The sequence below is a fragment of the Phalacrocorax carbo genome, chromosome 14, assembly GCF_963921805.1.
Source record: "Phalacrocorax carbo chromosome 14, bPhaCar2.1, whole genome shotgun sequence".
Lineage (NCBI taxonomy): Eukaryota > Metazoa > Chordata > Aves > Suliformes > Phalacrocoracidae > Phalacrocorax > Phalacrocorax carbo.
This window is the reverse complement of record NC_087526.1, coordinates 9,221,073-9,236,428: the sequence shown is the minus strand read 5'-3', so window position 1 is coordinate 9,236,428 and position 15,356 is coordinate 9,221,073. Positions and strand designations below refer to the sequence as shown.

Sequence of the window (15,356 nt, the reverse complement as noted above, 5' to 3'; positions counted from 1 at the left end):
CCACGCCGGTACTTCCGTAACGATCCGTCCCGGCGGCGCCACCGCCTCCCGCTTCCCCCGGATGGAGCCAGGACAAAGGGGCCGCCGCTCCCCCCCATCACCCCCTGCACCTCCCGCTCCCAGAACCCCCAAAATCCCGGTTTTTTGCCCCAACCGGAGCCTGGGAGGGGCCGGGAGCACCGTGCCCAGCCCTGCTGCAGGGCCGGGGAAGGTGCCGGCGCTTCGCGGGATGCTGAGCCGGGAACATGGCGACGGAGGAAGGAATTTCCATGCACTACGAGTGAATACAAAAATCAAGTGTTTATTAATTACAAAAAATACCTTTTTTAAAAAAAAAAATTCTCTTCATACACCGTCTTCCCAATACCCTGCCCTCCCTCTGTAGTGAGGCGAGGCCGCCCTGACGGCATCATCCAAGATCACCAAGCTAAGTGAAATACAAAGACGCATGCAGATGTCTGGCCGCCCAGCTCCGCGCCCAGCGACCCCAAAATCACCAAATCCCACAAATTTCTGGAAGCCAGCAGTGAGGAAACAAGAGACAAGTCTTTGCCACCCTGACACTTGGGGTACCTTCTCACTTATCCCTCTCTTCTGCTCACTCCCTTGAGCCTTCAAAGTCCTTCAAAGATCAGGAACATTTCCAAGGAGGGAAAAACCCACTACCAAAAAGACATTTAGAGTTAAACCCCAGTAAATGCTCTGAGGCAGTATTGTTTAGACCATAGCAGAGCACTAGAGGCAGCCAGCCCTGGTACCACCGACTCACCTCAGTGTCACTTATTAAAAAAGGAGCAGTAAGTTCTGTACTCGGTCTTTGGATAAAACAAAATACAATTAAAGTCACATGAGTACCAAAAGACATTGGTCAAGTTGAGTCTCACCACATGGGGATTATCAGTGTTCCCAGCACTAAACTGTACTGGGCCAAACGGAGGGGTCTGGGCTGCTGTTTCCCCCCTCAGCCAACAGTTTCCACAGTTCTCTCCACCGGAAGCTACCCCCACAGACAAGGGTTCTGTTGTCAGAGAGGTTATCTCATGAAGTACAAAAACAAACAAAAAACCCAAACCCACTAACACAGACCTAAGTACGACGTACACCAACCCCACTATGGCTACTCTAAAAGTCTTAGCTCAAAACCATTTCCATTTCTACCTCCGCCTGACATCAACAGCTACAACGCTACAAGCCCTAAATCTCCAGCTCTCAACAGGCTATAAAAGATCTATCAACTGTGTCCCTGCAAATGCCTTCTCCCCAGCAGTTCACACAAAGACAGGCTGAAGAGGCAGCTGCCATGTTAAAACATGCCCCCACTGTGCTGCTCTAGCACCAAAGAGATCCAGGTGCCCTCAGCACTGCTGTGAAGCAGGTATGAAATCTCTTTCAACAGGGGAATGGAAACAGGCACTGAGGTGACACGGGTCTAGTAAGGCAACAGCAGTACTCGATAAAACCCAGAGCTCATTTCCAGTCCTGAGCTTTACCTTGCACTCCCTTTTCAGGGACCGTGACATCCCTGACAATACTTTGCACTTAAAAAGAGCTTATGGTCAGTTTTGGACAAGAAGTTTCACAAGGTAAAATTTAAATTTAACAGAAAAAAAAAAAAAAAGAAGAGGAAATCTGAGCAGCTGCTTCATCACAATTGCTGGTGAACCCCAAATAGTGAGAACGGAGGGCTATATAAACTACATCTTAAAAACTATATATAGTTTATAGTTTCCTGTAAACTACTTGATTTAAAATTTCTTTTCTGTCTGACCTCATGCTGGAAACACAGGAGAAGTCAGGCAGAGAAGTCTGGAAGTGACTGCGAAGAGTGTCATAGGGCCGAAGCAGGTGTGCGGCCACCTGGCAGTGTGCTCTGCAGGCAGGAGAACACTGTTAGCACCGAGTGGTCCCTCGGCACAGCACCAAGCTCAGATCCCTGAGAACTATGGAACCCATTCCTCTTTTGGTCAGAATTCATCCCGTAATCTTGGTGGGTGGTCCATGCCAAAAAACGAAGAGGGCTTTCCATGCACGTCACGCTCTCGTTTCACAAAGGCAGTAAACGAAGAGACACAGTTCCCGATAAAATGATCAGACTGGCCAAGAATGTACAAATCAATCTGCGGCACTTCTGGCTGCAAGCTAACAACCTTGATCTGCAGGGAAAGAAGGAAAGCACATGAATCCAGTCATCTATTATTACAATCCAAATACCTTGGCACAATACTATAAATTGGACTATGCAACAAAAAGAGTGGATTCTGTCTTAAGTTGCCTTATGAACTCATTTATAAATAAATGTCAAAACATAGGTTTATCTACTTGAAGTCTTTTTCAAGGAGAAATTTACTACTGTGCAGGATAATGCTCTTCAACCTCTAGGAAAGGAAGAGTTTTTCAGTATCATTCTTATTGCTATGAGCAAAATTTACTTTGAGATGCCAATATTTGTCTGTGAATAACGTATTACACAACTGCCTGCCTGCTGTCCGTGGCAGCAACGGGCCAGAATCCAAGGAAGTTTTTTATTAAAGCACCCCTGCCAGACAGGTTCCTGACAGACTTACCTTTCCTTGGAAGAATTGCTGTATTTCCGTTGTGTAGGGCTCAGAATCAGTAGCGATATAAACAGATTTAGCTTCTGTCTTTTTCACCCAGAGCTTGAGAGCACGCTTGATCTCTTTGAGGTCTGGCAGGCACATGTCCATGGTAAGGGGGACCGCAGCACTGCGGTCGTAGCCCACGCACTGAGGTGAAGCCATGAAGTGTGGCCCGGCCGTCCCGTCCTTTAACATATTGCAAGCATTTTTCTATTGAAAGCAGAAAAGAGAAAATAGCAAGTTTAAACGGCAAGTGTGAGAAAACACCACCACATCCCCCACCTCTGCCAGCAGCGTTACAGCCTGTTCAGAAGGGGAATCCCAACAGCATGGCTAACGCACAGCGAGTTACTGAATGCCAACAGGGTTTGGGCTGCCACCCCAGAAGCACAGCTCCTCTTCAGGCAGCTTCTTCCACAGAGCGTCAGCCACCAGTCTGTAGCAATGGCACAGGCTACTGTAACCAGCCTCACACTGGAACCGTACCCAGTCTGAGCCGATCCTCAGATGAATTCCTACGTAGGGCCTGACCAGCAGAGAATTAATGTAGGCTTCTCCTTTCTTCACCATTTCCTCAGACCACACGATATACTTATGGAGGGGGCGGTGCTCCTCCAAGACTGGGAACTGGGCCGGAGCTCCAGGTAAAGCGAGTACAGGATGCTCAGATGGTGGAAACCTACAGAAAAAAACCCAGCAGACTGAAACATGACATAACCTCGCATACATCGTCTTGCACAAAGACCTCGGTTCAAGGTTAGAACGGAAACTACGAACACCCTGAAATACACAGCATCTATTGCTCCAAATTTACCCAGGATGAATTTTAACTATTTTGCCACATGAACAGAACACTGAAGCAAAACTCAGGTATTGTGTTTTACCCTCAGACCAGGTAATAAATGGATTAGTATTATTTGGCAGACAAAAGAGAATAATCTCACACGTGTAGCAATGAGAGCTTAGGTAGGTTTTCACCCCAGACTAGAGCAATTCTGTCACCCAAATGCACTGATACAACTAAAGTGGCTCTGAAAACATACGGTAAGCAGCAAAACACAGTTCACAATCAGCAAGTGAGAACCAAATTATTTTTGAAGAATAATTACATATGTAATCAATAAATACCGTAACTCAACATTACTGGCTCAGAAATCAATCAGCCTAACAGAGCTCACACGAAGATATTGTGCAGTGAATATTTAATGAAAAAGCATTAAGATTTTTTGCTAACTAACCACTTCAATCTCTCCCGCAAAATGCAAAGGCTTTATATAGCGACTAGCACAACTGTTTTTGTGAGTTATTCTACAGTATCATACCAGCACTTTTCCATCTCGCTACCTTTGGATCCAATGGTCCTTGTACGCAGAACTAAAGGAGATTCCCTTGAAGAGCTCAGACTTATCAAAATTCACTTGGAACTGATCCCAGAAGGGACCAAATGGATTTCCATCCTGTAAAGGAACAACGAGTGTTCATTCAGTGCACATGCAGAGCCTGAAAGGCAGGCCTAGCGAGATCCCGGGGCGCCAAGTTGAAGAGTTTTTCTGTTACAGGAAGAAAGTAGACCAAATACAACAGCCTGTTTGTCAAATATCAGCTCCACAGACAGGAGAGAGTGAAACACATCAAGGAAAGTTAACTGAGAACTAATGCAAAGGCTGTCTTAAAAGAATGGCACAGCTCTCGAAACTTGTGTTTAAAATAGGCTGCCTTAAAACCAGCTGGACAATTGTACCACAGACACGAAATGGGCAGAAACCAGTAGGAGATCAGCTTTGTTGTTACAGATCCCTTCTCCATACAGTCACAATCAACTCTGAAGTGATAAAACCTACTTTCGTAGACCATCTTCCTGAAACGCAAGCATTTGCTGACAAAGAAAGGCAGGAAGGCGCAGCAGGCCACACAGATAAGCGGTGAAAGGAACACCATGAGGATTGGGGTGGATAACTCTTAAATTTGCAAATAAACGGTGACCAGACCAGGTCAGTCATTCCTTTTGGAACAGCAGCAGAATTACACAGCACCCGCGGGGACGGGAGGAACTCACCTTCATGGGACAGGTGCTTTTGTCAGCACTTCTCTGAGCTGCCGCTTCGAAGCAGTAAGCCACCCGCTTGCCGGGAGGCCAGTGAACGGGCGCCAGCTTCTCCATGAAGTCCTCCAGGCTGAGGACGCGGTGGTAGCGCAGGAGCGGCTCCAGCCTGAAGTACTCCGTGTAGGGGACGTGGAGCTGGGGACAACAGGAACCACCTCAACCCCGGGTCGCGGAGCCTCCCCCCGCGGCCCGCACCCCCGCGGGGAGAGGCCGGACCCCGGCCCGCCGCCCCCTCCCCGCCCGCCGCCGGGGGCTCACGTTGGTGTAGGGCGGGCGGTGGTGGCGATACTCGATCCACGGCGGCACGGCCAGGGTCCGGTTGAGGGCTCGGGCGAAGGCCAGGGCGCCGAGGAAGTGTTCGGCCTGGTTCCCGAACCGGCCTGCGAGAGGGGCGAGAGTGGGGCTCAGCTGGGGGCTCCGCTGGGGGCTCCGCTGGGGGCTCCGCGCCGGGGGCTCCGCGGCGGGAAGGTCTCACCCATGCAGGGACAGTAGAGCAGGTAACCGGCCGCGTCCCACACAGGCGCTGCGCCGCCTGCCGCCGCCATCACCGAGAAGAGAAGGACAACGAACGGCGGCGGAGCCGCCATGATGGCCTGGCGGAGGTCAAGGAAAGGCGGCCCCATCCCGGCATGCCCCGGGTCCCGCCGGAACGGCTTCTCTAGCGAGAAGCGGCCACCATCGAGGCGGAAGCGGGAGAGTGACGTCATTCCCACAATGCCCCGCACAATGGGGCCGCCGCGGCCTGGGCCGGAGCCGCGCCCGGCGGGGCCCGGGGGAACGGGGTGAGTTCGGGGGGAGGCGGGGGCGAGGGCGAGGGGCGGCGTCACGGCGGCGACACCCTCCCCTCGGCGGCGGGGTCCCCTCAGGGGAGGGGGGGCGTGGGGGGAGGAGGAGGAAGAGGAAGGGGAGACATAGGCCGGGCCCGCCTCTCCCCCTCCCTCCCCTCAGGGCTGCGCCATGGTAACGGGAGGGGGGGGGGCGGCACATGTGCTCCCCGGCACCGGCCGCCGACCCTTCCCCGGGGATGGGGGGGCTCCCGTTTCCCTGCCGGTGAAAACGGCACGGCTGCGCTCTGCCCTGGGGGCTTTGCAACCGCTTTGGGGCTGGGTGAGTGAGAAAAAGCGGGTTCTTCGTAGCATAGGTAAATCATCCAGGAGTTACGTTGGCTTTTGGGGCTTTCCCGGTGGTGCAGGGAAGGGGTTTGGGCTTTTAAAAGTTGGCTGGTGTCGTGTCAGGGAAGCAGAGGGTGAAAAGGATGTGGGAAAATCATCCTTAGGGAATGGCGTGTCCGGTTACATCCTATGGGAAAGGTGGAGCAGCTTTTCCCTGGGCTTTAAAAGTAAATGCAAACTTTACACGAAGTTTTACCAAAATCTGTAGGTGATCAAGTGGTGGAAACTGATACTGAGGCTTGAGCTGCTCAACTAGAAAAATGAACCTGTTTGGATGTAAAAACCTACATATCTAGAAACGGCCAAAGTCACTTCAAGAAAGTAATGGTTTTCCTAGGGGAAATCAGGGAATCTAATGACACGTGAGTTGGTGTTCGTGACTGTCGGTCAATGTGTGGGAGAGTGATTTTTACATCCAGGTGTGTCATTGGTAAGGCTGGTACTGTGCATCTAGGTCTGGTATCCGCTCTTCCTCCCTGAAAATGAAAAAAACTCGATATTGGAAAATGGTAGAGTTTGTAGAAAAGTCACAAAAGTGATCCAAGGACTGGAAGCAGAGCCTTGTAGTCAGCAGTTGGAGCTGGGCTTGATCAGAACACTGTAAGGAAAGTAGGGGGTGATTTTGTTATGCTGCATGGGGGCTTTGAAAGACTTGCTCTGAGGGACATTGCTGCAGTGGTTTAAGGAGTTATGGTCATTGGTCATCATGTAGGAAAGAAAATAAATGCGTGAGCGCACCCACGCCCCAGGCGGGCTGGTGCCAGGCCTGATGCTGCAGCTGGGATCGCTGCAGAAGCTGGGTCTGAGGCACGACACCGTGCTGAGGCTGAGTGCCTGTCGTGGATCCTGGCCTCTGCCTTCTGCCACGTAGCTGGTACCTTCTGTTGGGCAAGTTTAAGCTTTAATAACTTAAAATAGCTTAGCAAACCTGAGTGGGGGACTGATCTGGCTGGGGGAGGGAAAAATTAAAAAGAAATTACTTTTCATCTGAGTGGGGTACTTCAGCCACACCAGTGTCCAGCTGTGAAACATCCAGGCCATTGCAGTGTAGCAGCTGGTGGTGAGGACTGAGGGGACATGCAGGAGTCCTGAGGCCAGCTTTTCTGTCCCTGCAGGAAGAAAAGCAACAGTACTAGAGCAGCTCCTTAGCAGAGGCACAGCAAGACTCAGCAGGTAGAAGCCAAGGACAGACAGATACAAATCAGTCACAAGAAATGTCCTCTAGAAAAGAGAAACCGCAGCTCCACAATGCAGGGGCTGGTCAGGCAGCCTGTCAGGCCCCGTGTCCCTGCCACTGCATGACAGTTTTGCTGTTTGTCCTGTCAGAGAATTCATTCAGGCTCCTTTTTTATTTTTTCATGATTATTTTTAACCCAGGCAGCTCCCTGATCTGGTTCCCAGCCTTGGTCACAAGGTTTTCCCGCACAGCCAAGGAATGATGTTGTGTGTCACAGGAGTGACTTTGAGGGGCAGAAACTCTGCAGAAATGCTGTATCATTGAATGATACTTTGAGAAGTATTAAACAGTGGAACAAAGTGTCAAAGCAGGTGGCGGACTCTATCCCAGGGACTTTCTGTGAAGCCGAGAACTTTTTTTACTATGTACCAACTCAGAACTACCTCATTGATTTCTGTGCAATGACAAGTGGCTGGAATCTCATGGGTAGCATACGATCCATCTGCTTAGATGAGCTCTTATAGCTTGAATTTGCACAAACCTTATGACTGTAGTAATGAAATAGTTCATATAAGTTGGCAGCCAGTGGGAATCCAGCTCTTGGGTGGATCGTGGTTTTTTTCCAGCTCTGTGTTCACACTGCCAACCTCTCAACCTTTGTAGAACTGAAGTAGGGGAGGATTTATCTGGTGATGGGATTTATCTGCTTTCTGTAACCGACTTATCCGACCTTTCTGGAGCTGCATAGGCTAGACACATTTTTTCAGCACTAGTACAAAACTTTCCAAGATAACCAGGTCTCCCAGTGCCGGTACCAAGGCTGTGATGTACAAGATGTTCTCTGAACAGGTGTGGGTGAAGTGTTTCCAGACAGTTCCTCTCTGGTGGCTACAGAGTTACAGTGAATAGGGAGCACTTTGGAAACATTCTTTGGGGAAATGCTACTAAGAAAATGAATGAGTTTTTAAAAATGTAAATGTGTAGATCATGCAGACAGTTTTGTAGCCAAGCATGAACTATGTTGTTCACCTTCCACTGCTACTGTGTTTCCCTGATACTATGCAAAACCCTCATCTTGTTTTTTCTTCCTTACTGTCAGTGTCCTACCACATGCATTTAGACTTAGAAACAGACCCAAATAGGTAGAGTCCTTTTTTCTTGCTAGAACCTTAAAATTTTACAGGAAAGCTGATGAACTTTTACAATAATCAATTACAGAAATTATCATGTCTTAACTAATTTGGATTTGGATTTCTGCTCTGGAGGTGACGGATAGTTTATGTGCCTTACTATTAAAGACAGTGAAATTCAAACTCTGTCTTCTTTCAGGTAGCTTTGAAACTGGCACAGATGGCTGAGCTTGTTCAGAGGGAAAGAAGCAACTACGTGGCAAAACTGGCAGAGGCTCCCAGAATGTGTGCACAGCTCTGAAGCAGGAGGTAGAGAACACTTATCTTTTCTGCCACACATCTCATACAGAGGTGAAATATTCACAGTCTTAGACACCTACAGAGGAAGACTGCTCTGAACCGCAGGACTCCTGCACCTTGAGGGGTAGGAGCCGCTGTCACATCACACTGGGTTGTACCAAAGTGTCACCTCAGCAGTTCTAGTCCTTTATTGTTCTGCTCTGCCTGAGTAGATTCAGCCTGTACAAAACCAAATTCTGTTCTTAATGGACGTTTCCAAACCTCATAGTGACACTTTTTCTTGGAGTTGTCCCGTTCCCTGGCATTTTCCATCCTGAGGGAACCATTCATGGCATTGTGAGCGATGGTGTAGTTACAGTTATTGTTATTTCAGCTATTCATAACGTTTCGCGGTGCACCTTCTTAATGGGGGTTGGTTAGTTCCCTCGTAGTTGCACATCCTGCCCACAACTGGCACTCGTGTTGATGTGCAGGCAGGAAGTTCCTCCCTCTGAAGCAATCATGGAGTGAGAAAGAGCTTGAGGGTTTGATGCTATTTTAAGAAGAGTTTCTTAGGCAGCTAAATTCAGTGAGAGATATTTTTCTGAGGTTTTTATTTCAGCTAACTGTTTACCAGTTTAGATGTTAGTAAAACCATGTAAAAATGCTGTACTTTACTAACAAGGTAAAGACAACTGAAGAAAAACATGCTAAGAGAGATTAACGTACATTTTCATCAACGTGAAAGCCAGCAGAGGATACAGGAGGTATGTTTTGTTGAACAGGAAACAGTTTGAGCTTCCATTATCAATGGATGAAAGTATAAAAAGAAAAAAATGCTCATTGCTTTAGAAAACTTGCTAATCCAGAGAGGCAGAATCTGCCCCACATTAGAAAAGTGAAAATATGAGTAACCACACCCTGAAGAGAAGCTGCATCTGTTGCCTTCCTGAAAAAGGTGTGATGTTGCTGATAAGGGCAAGTTTTCTTCCCAGCCCTCTTGACCCATGTGTGGTAATCCACATTGGTTTGCTAGGAGATGGTCTTACCAGTGCACCAGGTTGGTAGCAAAGTGGATTAAAGAAAATACAAGAGAACCTTAGTTTCTCTGAGAAGCTCTAGAAGGGAATTCCATGTATGCAAAGGTCAAGAGCAGGTGAGAATAGACTATGAAGAACATGAAAAAAGGGGATGAGAAGAGATCCGCAAAACACACAGGGAAAGGTGAGGTAGGTAGAGCTACAAAGAGACACCTATCTACAATATTACGGGAGAAAACGCATGTAACAGGTAACATTGGCTCTTAAGAGTTGCAGAAATGCAATTCAGAATAAGTTTAACATAATTTTATTCAGGTATCAGGTGTTAAGGGAGAAAAGAACAAAACATTCTGGAGATGGGAGTTTCCCATGTCTGTGAACACACATCTTCACATGTTTATAATGCTTGTTGAACGCTCACACATTTGTGTGCACAGGTGAAGGATGCGGTGTCTTAACACCAACCCTTCTGTGATTTCAGATGAAGATGTTTTGCTATTAAAGCAGGTTGGTCACAGAGGGTTCCAACAGAAAACTGCACCAGGACGACATCACGACAAGACACCTGCAGGCTCGAGTTCTGCTTGACATGGCCATGTTCTACTAGACCTGCCATGACGGCATTTTTTCCTAGTGTTCCCAACTGGATTCAAGATGCAAAGCAGGAGGAGGAAGAGGCAGGCTGGAAATTAGCCCCCAGACCAAGAGGTGAAGAGACTGAAAGTCAGGGAAAATGCCAATGTGAAATATCAGAGACCTCCTTCACTAATGTGGACAAGCTGAGAACTCACACGCTTTCTCACACTGAGCAGAGACCATACAACTGCCCTCAGCTGCACTGTGGCAAAGCCTTTGCTTCTAAGTACAAGCTATATAGGTAGGTAACTGCCAAGTGCCCCTGCTGAACAGTGCTCCCCTACCAGAACAGCGGGGAAAACCCCTCTGTCGTGTTTTTTTGCTAGAATTTCTGAGAAGGTGGAGGAGGGGGAATGCCCTTGTTTCCTTCGCAAAGCAGTTGAGTCCCAGACGTTGCCATACTTTGCATCTCTTTAAGTGCCTTCCAGAGAACCTCAGATAATACTTTATCCTGAGCTCAAGCTGTTTTCTATTTTACTAAGGAGGAAATTGAAGGAGAAAGTGAAGTTCACATATTAAAAAACAAAATGAGAAGCAAGAATAGCATTCACATTTCATAAGCCCTACCTCTAACTTTAATCATAGGAATATTTCTAAAGCAGCTATTGTTCTAGCATGAGGAAGTAGAGTTCCTATTTACGTCCTGAAGTGTAGCAGAGAATAATTAAATTATATGATCACTAGGAACTTGAAACTAGATGAACCGCAGTGTCAGAGAGTATAAGATACCAAGGTGAAATCAGTCCATGGTGGCTGTCAACAGACCTTGCCACAGTCTGATGCCTTCTAATGAAATGAAGCTGTCTCACCAGCAGATAAGCATTTCTTGTCATAAACTACTATGGTTTTCTTTGTCATTTCCCCCTTTGCTAGCCTCAACAGAGACAACAGGAGCTAAGTAGACGACTGAAGTGTACCTGTGCGGAGGTGATGCATTTTAGGGTGGATGGGCACTGCTGAGACAGACTCTGTTGCTTGAAATGTTGTGCTTTTGTACCCGGAGAGTCCCTGCTGCCCAGGCTGTCAGGGCAGCATCCTTTAGTGGTGATAAAACGCAATCTGGGGTTTTTGTGGCATAAAGTGTAGAACATAAGGAAAATTTTAAAGTAGTGGGTTGGACACTAGTCTAAACTTTCCCCTTTTTCTCCCAAAAGGCATATGGCCACACACTCTGCTCAGAAGCCTCATCAGTGTATGTACTGCGAGAAGATGTTTCACCGGAAAGATCACCTTCGCAACCACCTCCAGACCCACGATCCCAACAAGGAGGCCCTCCACTGTCCTGAATGTGGCAAGAACTACAACACGAAACTCGGCTTCAGGCGACATCTGGCCATGCACGCAGCTGCCAGTGGTGATCTCAGCTGCAAGGTATGCCTCCAGACATTTGAAAATACCCAAGTCCTGCTGGAGCACCTCAAAGCTCATTCTAGGCGGGCTTCTGGTGGAGCGAAGGAAAAGAAGCATCCATGTGACCACTGTGATAGGCGCTTCTACACCCGAAAAGATGTGCGGAGACACTTGGTAGTGCACACGGGTCGGAAGGACTTCTTGTGCCAGTACTGTGCTCAGAGGTTTGGGCGGAAAGATCATCTGACTAGGCACATGAAGAAAAGCCACTCCCAGGAACTGCTGAAGATTAAGACTGAGCCAGTTGACATGCTGGGTCTCCTAAGCTGCAGCTCATCTGTCGCAGTGAAAGAAGAGCTGAGTCCTGTCCTGTGTATGGCATCCAGAGACATGATAGGTGGTAAGAGCTTCCCTGGCATGCTGCCTGTGGGCATGTACAGCACACATCTCCAAACCATGCCAAGCTCAGGGATGCCCCATTCTTTGGTTCCTAATTCTCTTCCAATGGGAATGAGCTATCCTCTGGAGTCTTCTTCTCCCATCTCCTCCCCACCGCAACCTCCTCCAAAGTATCAGCTTGGATCTACCTCATATTTGCCTGAGAAACTACCCAAAGTAGAGGTGGACAGCTTTTTGTCAGACTTCCCTGGCAGCCTGTCTCTCTCATCTGGTGAGCCTCAGTCCTCTTCGCCTCAGCCGCCCCCCCTGGATGAGGCTTTGCTTTCCAAGAGCCCTGCTAACCTTTCAGAGGCTCTCTGTGCTGCTAACATGGACTTTTCTCATCTTCTTGGCTTCCTCCCCCTAAATCTTCCTCCTTGCAATCCACCTGTATCATCAGGGGGATTGGTCATGGGCTACTCACAGGGGGAGACACAGCCACTGCTTACCACTTTGCAACACCAACCTCAAGAATCTCCTGGAGCTGGGGCCTCACTGAACTTTGGGCCTCTTCATTCATTGCCCCCTGTCTTCACCTCCAGCTTGAGCACAACCACGCTGCCACGTTTCCACCAGGCATTCCAATAAGCTGAAAATAGCACTGGAGAACAGATCTTTCAGTCACCCTTTTGTGAAGAGCCTTAAAAACGCACAACTCTTACTTCCCTTTTGGGTGTGAAAGCTTTGCAAAGCTGTTTCAGACAGGAGGGGTCTGATCTCTGGAGGGAGCACTTGTAGACTGGAACAGCAGATATACCCATGCAAGTCCCAGTCCTGTACAGCAAAAAGATTTCGGCTAATAGACTGGATATATTTTATCTAATTTTTAATCTGTGAATCAGGAGCTGCGCTTAGCACTGACCTTCCCTGAGATCCTGGAGCTATGTTCCTCTTTGGGAAGGGACTGTCCCTGAGAAGGAGTTGAGACTCTTTCACCTTGGGCTAAACTTTTGAAGAGTCCAGCTTCCATTTCATGTTATCACACTGCAATTCTGGCAAAACAGCCAACACCTCCACATGGAGAAGGAGGAGAAGTCAGGATACCTGCTCTGTATGAAGCCAACGGGGAAGAGGCTGTCCTTCCTCACTACCTCTCATCCCATCACCTAATACAGCTTACTCCACCGAATACAGGTTACTCCACATCAGTGTTAAGCAACAAGACCGTTTACATAGTGAATTCAGAGACATCGCCTCATTCTTCTTTGCGGAGCCGTTAGGTTAAACTTGTTACAGTGAACATTGTTTACACAACACAAATCTTGTTTCCACCATCACAGAAAGAGGAGGCACCAGAATACACTGGATTTATATCTGGTGTAGCTACAACACTGTTTACACAACGAAGTCAGGTTGCACTGATTTCTCTTCACTTATCATGTTCTTCCCCCATGGGGAAATACACTGCTTTTTGGACCACTTTAGCCTCTGCCACTGTAGGCAGCAGCTTCCTGCGTTTTTCTCTCTGGCTATCCACGTGTCAAGGGGATGGAGCAGCTCTAACAACTTAGCTTGGCTTTGTGGTATACGCAGAGCCCTTCTAAATATCTTCCACAGGCAAACAGATCGTGCATCTGTTCTGTAAACCAAAGCGTGTGAAAAAGCTAAGTTAGGAGCCCAGGGCCGGCAGTGCTGAGTACTGTTGTTCAAGGCATGGATGAGATCAGGCTGCAGGGCCCTGTTCCGTAGGTTCCCTTGAGATGAGGAACAGAGTATGTGTTTCTAGGCTTTTGGTTTGGGGTTTGTTGGTTTTTTGCCTTTTTTTTTTTTTTTTTTTTTTTACAACAGTTCAGTGAGGTCAGTACCCTTTTGGCTTATCCATGAAGCAGTCTCAAGAGATATATTTTTACCTCTGTCCTAGGGTGATAACATCCAGGAATCAGGAGGAAAAATTGGTCCCAGCTTCATGTACACTCTATCAGTGTATTTGAAGCATTTTCCCCAACACTAAGAGTTCTAACAAAACGCTGAGGGTTTGGGCCTGCAGTCACCCTTTCACTTAGGATTTGGTTCCACTGGCCTTTTTGTTCTCTCCTTCTCGAGCTTTGTCTCCTGAAGTTAAAGTCCTGCTTCCCCTGCTCCCTGCCTCACCTCTTAAATTCTTCCATGGACTGTCTACCTGCTGAGGGCAGAAGAGTTACACTGTGAAGCAGCAGCCAGCTGCTGATGTCATTTAGCATCTGTGTCATCTCCTGCTCTCATTTTCCTGGGCACTTGTACTGCAGATGGTAACATACAGAGGTCGATCTCACTGTATGTTGATGCATGTTCATGAATATAGACATGCAGATCTTCATACTTCAGCATGGAGGAACCATTGTAGGCCAATATAAACCAGGAAATCTGTCGATATTGTTCTCCATAAATCTAGAAAATGCAAAATCTACCTCTACTCTGTTATCTCAGCTCCTTCAGTGAAGCCAGATGCTGTCCTCCCTCACCTCCCCAGAGTACATCCATTTCAGTCGATGCATATTACTTTTTGCTGAGCCATTCGTCCCACAGCGTGACATTAGCCGTGCCTTGTTTGTTCATAGGCTTGTCCCCCTTCCATTTTACTCAAGAATTTTATTTTTAATTTAGTTTAGTACTTCTTCCCAGAATGACTGTTTAGTGATCCATTGATTCAACAAAACATAGATCAGTTATTTTAGGTTAGCCAGCAATGCTGCAAATAATACTTTTGTATCAAAATGTAATATAAGATTTATTTACCTCGGCAATATCCTGTGGCCATGATCTCCCTGAGTTAAATGCAGTACTTCCTTTTCTCCACTGTAAAATGTTGCCTTTCAAAGTTCAACGAGTGCCTTCTTGTTCTCTAACATAGAAAAGGTAAATAGGGCATTTCAGCTAGTCTTCTGTTTACCGTCACTGAATACCTCAGGCCTGTCTTCTATTGCTTTTCTCTTTGCAAATTAAAGATTTTCACACTGTTATCAATTATATGCAAGCCTTATCCCTGTCTCAAGTTGAGAGGATTTTTTTAAAGAAATAGTCAGAACTGATCACCTACTGCAAGTGAGGATTATCAGATTTATGCAATGCCATCGTACACCTTCTTCTGTTTCAGAACATTCAGCTTTCTTGCTTTTTGCCTGCATTGTACTCTGAACAGATGTCATCACTGGAATTCCTTTAGCAGTGGTAGCTAAACTTAGAGCCAGGCATCTTTTTCCTACCAGTAGTCTGTCAAAGAATAAATGGAATTCATTTTGCTATTATTTGCATGTGTGATTTGCTTTCCACAGCTATTCTAACAAGCAGAATCGCAATAACATTTGTCAATGAAAGGAAGTTTAAACCAGCAAAGGGAGCATGTCCAGAGACCACACGCTGGAGCCAATACCAGGTATTTGCACTGGAAAATGGAGTCAAAGTTCCCATTCCACAACAGAACTTATAACCTGCAAGGATTTTGTCAGCCAGTCTA

The 15,356-nt window shown here is 47.4% G+C and overlaps 2 protein-coding genes across 7 annotated transcripts; one reads left to right on the top strand and one right to left on the bottom strand.

Annotated features, from left to right (window-relative positions):
* Nucleotides 1-281: 281 nt before the first annotated feature.
* On the bottom strand, nt 282-5,423 carry POFUT1 (protein O-fucosyltransferase 1). The gene is made up of 7 exons (XM_064465565.1): nt 5,177-5,423; nt 4,960-5,081; nt 4,654-4,836; nt 3,942-4,054; nt 3,084-3,276; nt 2,565-2,807; nt 282-2,153 (listed from the first exon to the last, which is right to left on the bottom strand). The coding sequence occupies exons 1-7, from the start codon at nt 5,406-5,408 to the stop codon at nt 1,965-1,967; spliced, it is 1,275 nt and encodes a 424-aa protein (XP_064321635.1). The 5' UTR covers nt 5,409-5,423; the 3' UTR covers nt 282-1,964.
* PLAGL2 (PLAG1 like zinc finger 2) lies at nt 5,372-15,147 on the top strand. 6 transcript variants are annotated; one of them, XM_064465558.1, is made up of 4 exons: nt 5,372-5,483; nt 8,380-8,489; nt 9,981-10,376; nt 11,290-15,147. In XM_064465558.1, exons 3-4 carry the CDS (start codon nt 10,114-10,116, stop codon nt 12,509-12,511), a joined length of 1,485 nt encoding a protein of 494 aa, XP_064321628.1. In that variant the 5' UTR covers nt 5,372-5,483; nt 8,380-8,489; nt 9,981-10,113; the 3' UTR covers nt 12,512-15,147. The 6 variants fall into 6 exon arrangements, with proteins under 6 accessions (XP_064321628.1, XP_064321631.1, XP_064321629.1 ...); XM_064465559.1 differs by having other exon boundaries at nt 5,400-5,483; nt 8,384-8,489; XM_064465560.1 differs by lacking the exon at nt 5,372-5,483 and adding an exon at nt 5,607-5,808.
* Nucleotides 15,148-15,356: the final 209 nt, after the last annotated feature.

Excerpts from the sequence above, each read along its gene's own strand:
- PLAGL2 (XM_064465558.1), top strand. The coding sequence starts at position 10,114 with ATGACGGCATTTTTTCCTAGTGTTCCCAACTGGATTCAAGATGCAAAG. Across the intron at positions 10,377-11,289 it reads TCTAAGTACAAGCTATATAG|GCATATGGCCACACACTCTG; the intron begins GTAGGTAACTGC and ends TTCTCCCAAAAG.
- POFUT1 (XM_064465565.1), bottom strand. The coding sequence starts at position 5,408 with ATGACGTCACTCTCCCGCTTCCGCCTCGATGGTGGCCGCTTCTCGCTA. Across the intron at positions 5,082-5,176 it reads GCTCTACTGTCCCTGCATGG|GCCGGTTCGGGAACCAGGCC; the intron begins GTGAGACCTTCC and ends CCCCTCTCGCAG. Across the intron at positions 2,154-2,564 it reads AGCAATTCTTCCAAGGAAAG|ATCAAGGTTGTTAGCTTGCA; the intron begins GTAAGTCTGTCA and ends CTTTCCCTGCAG.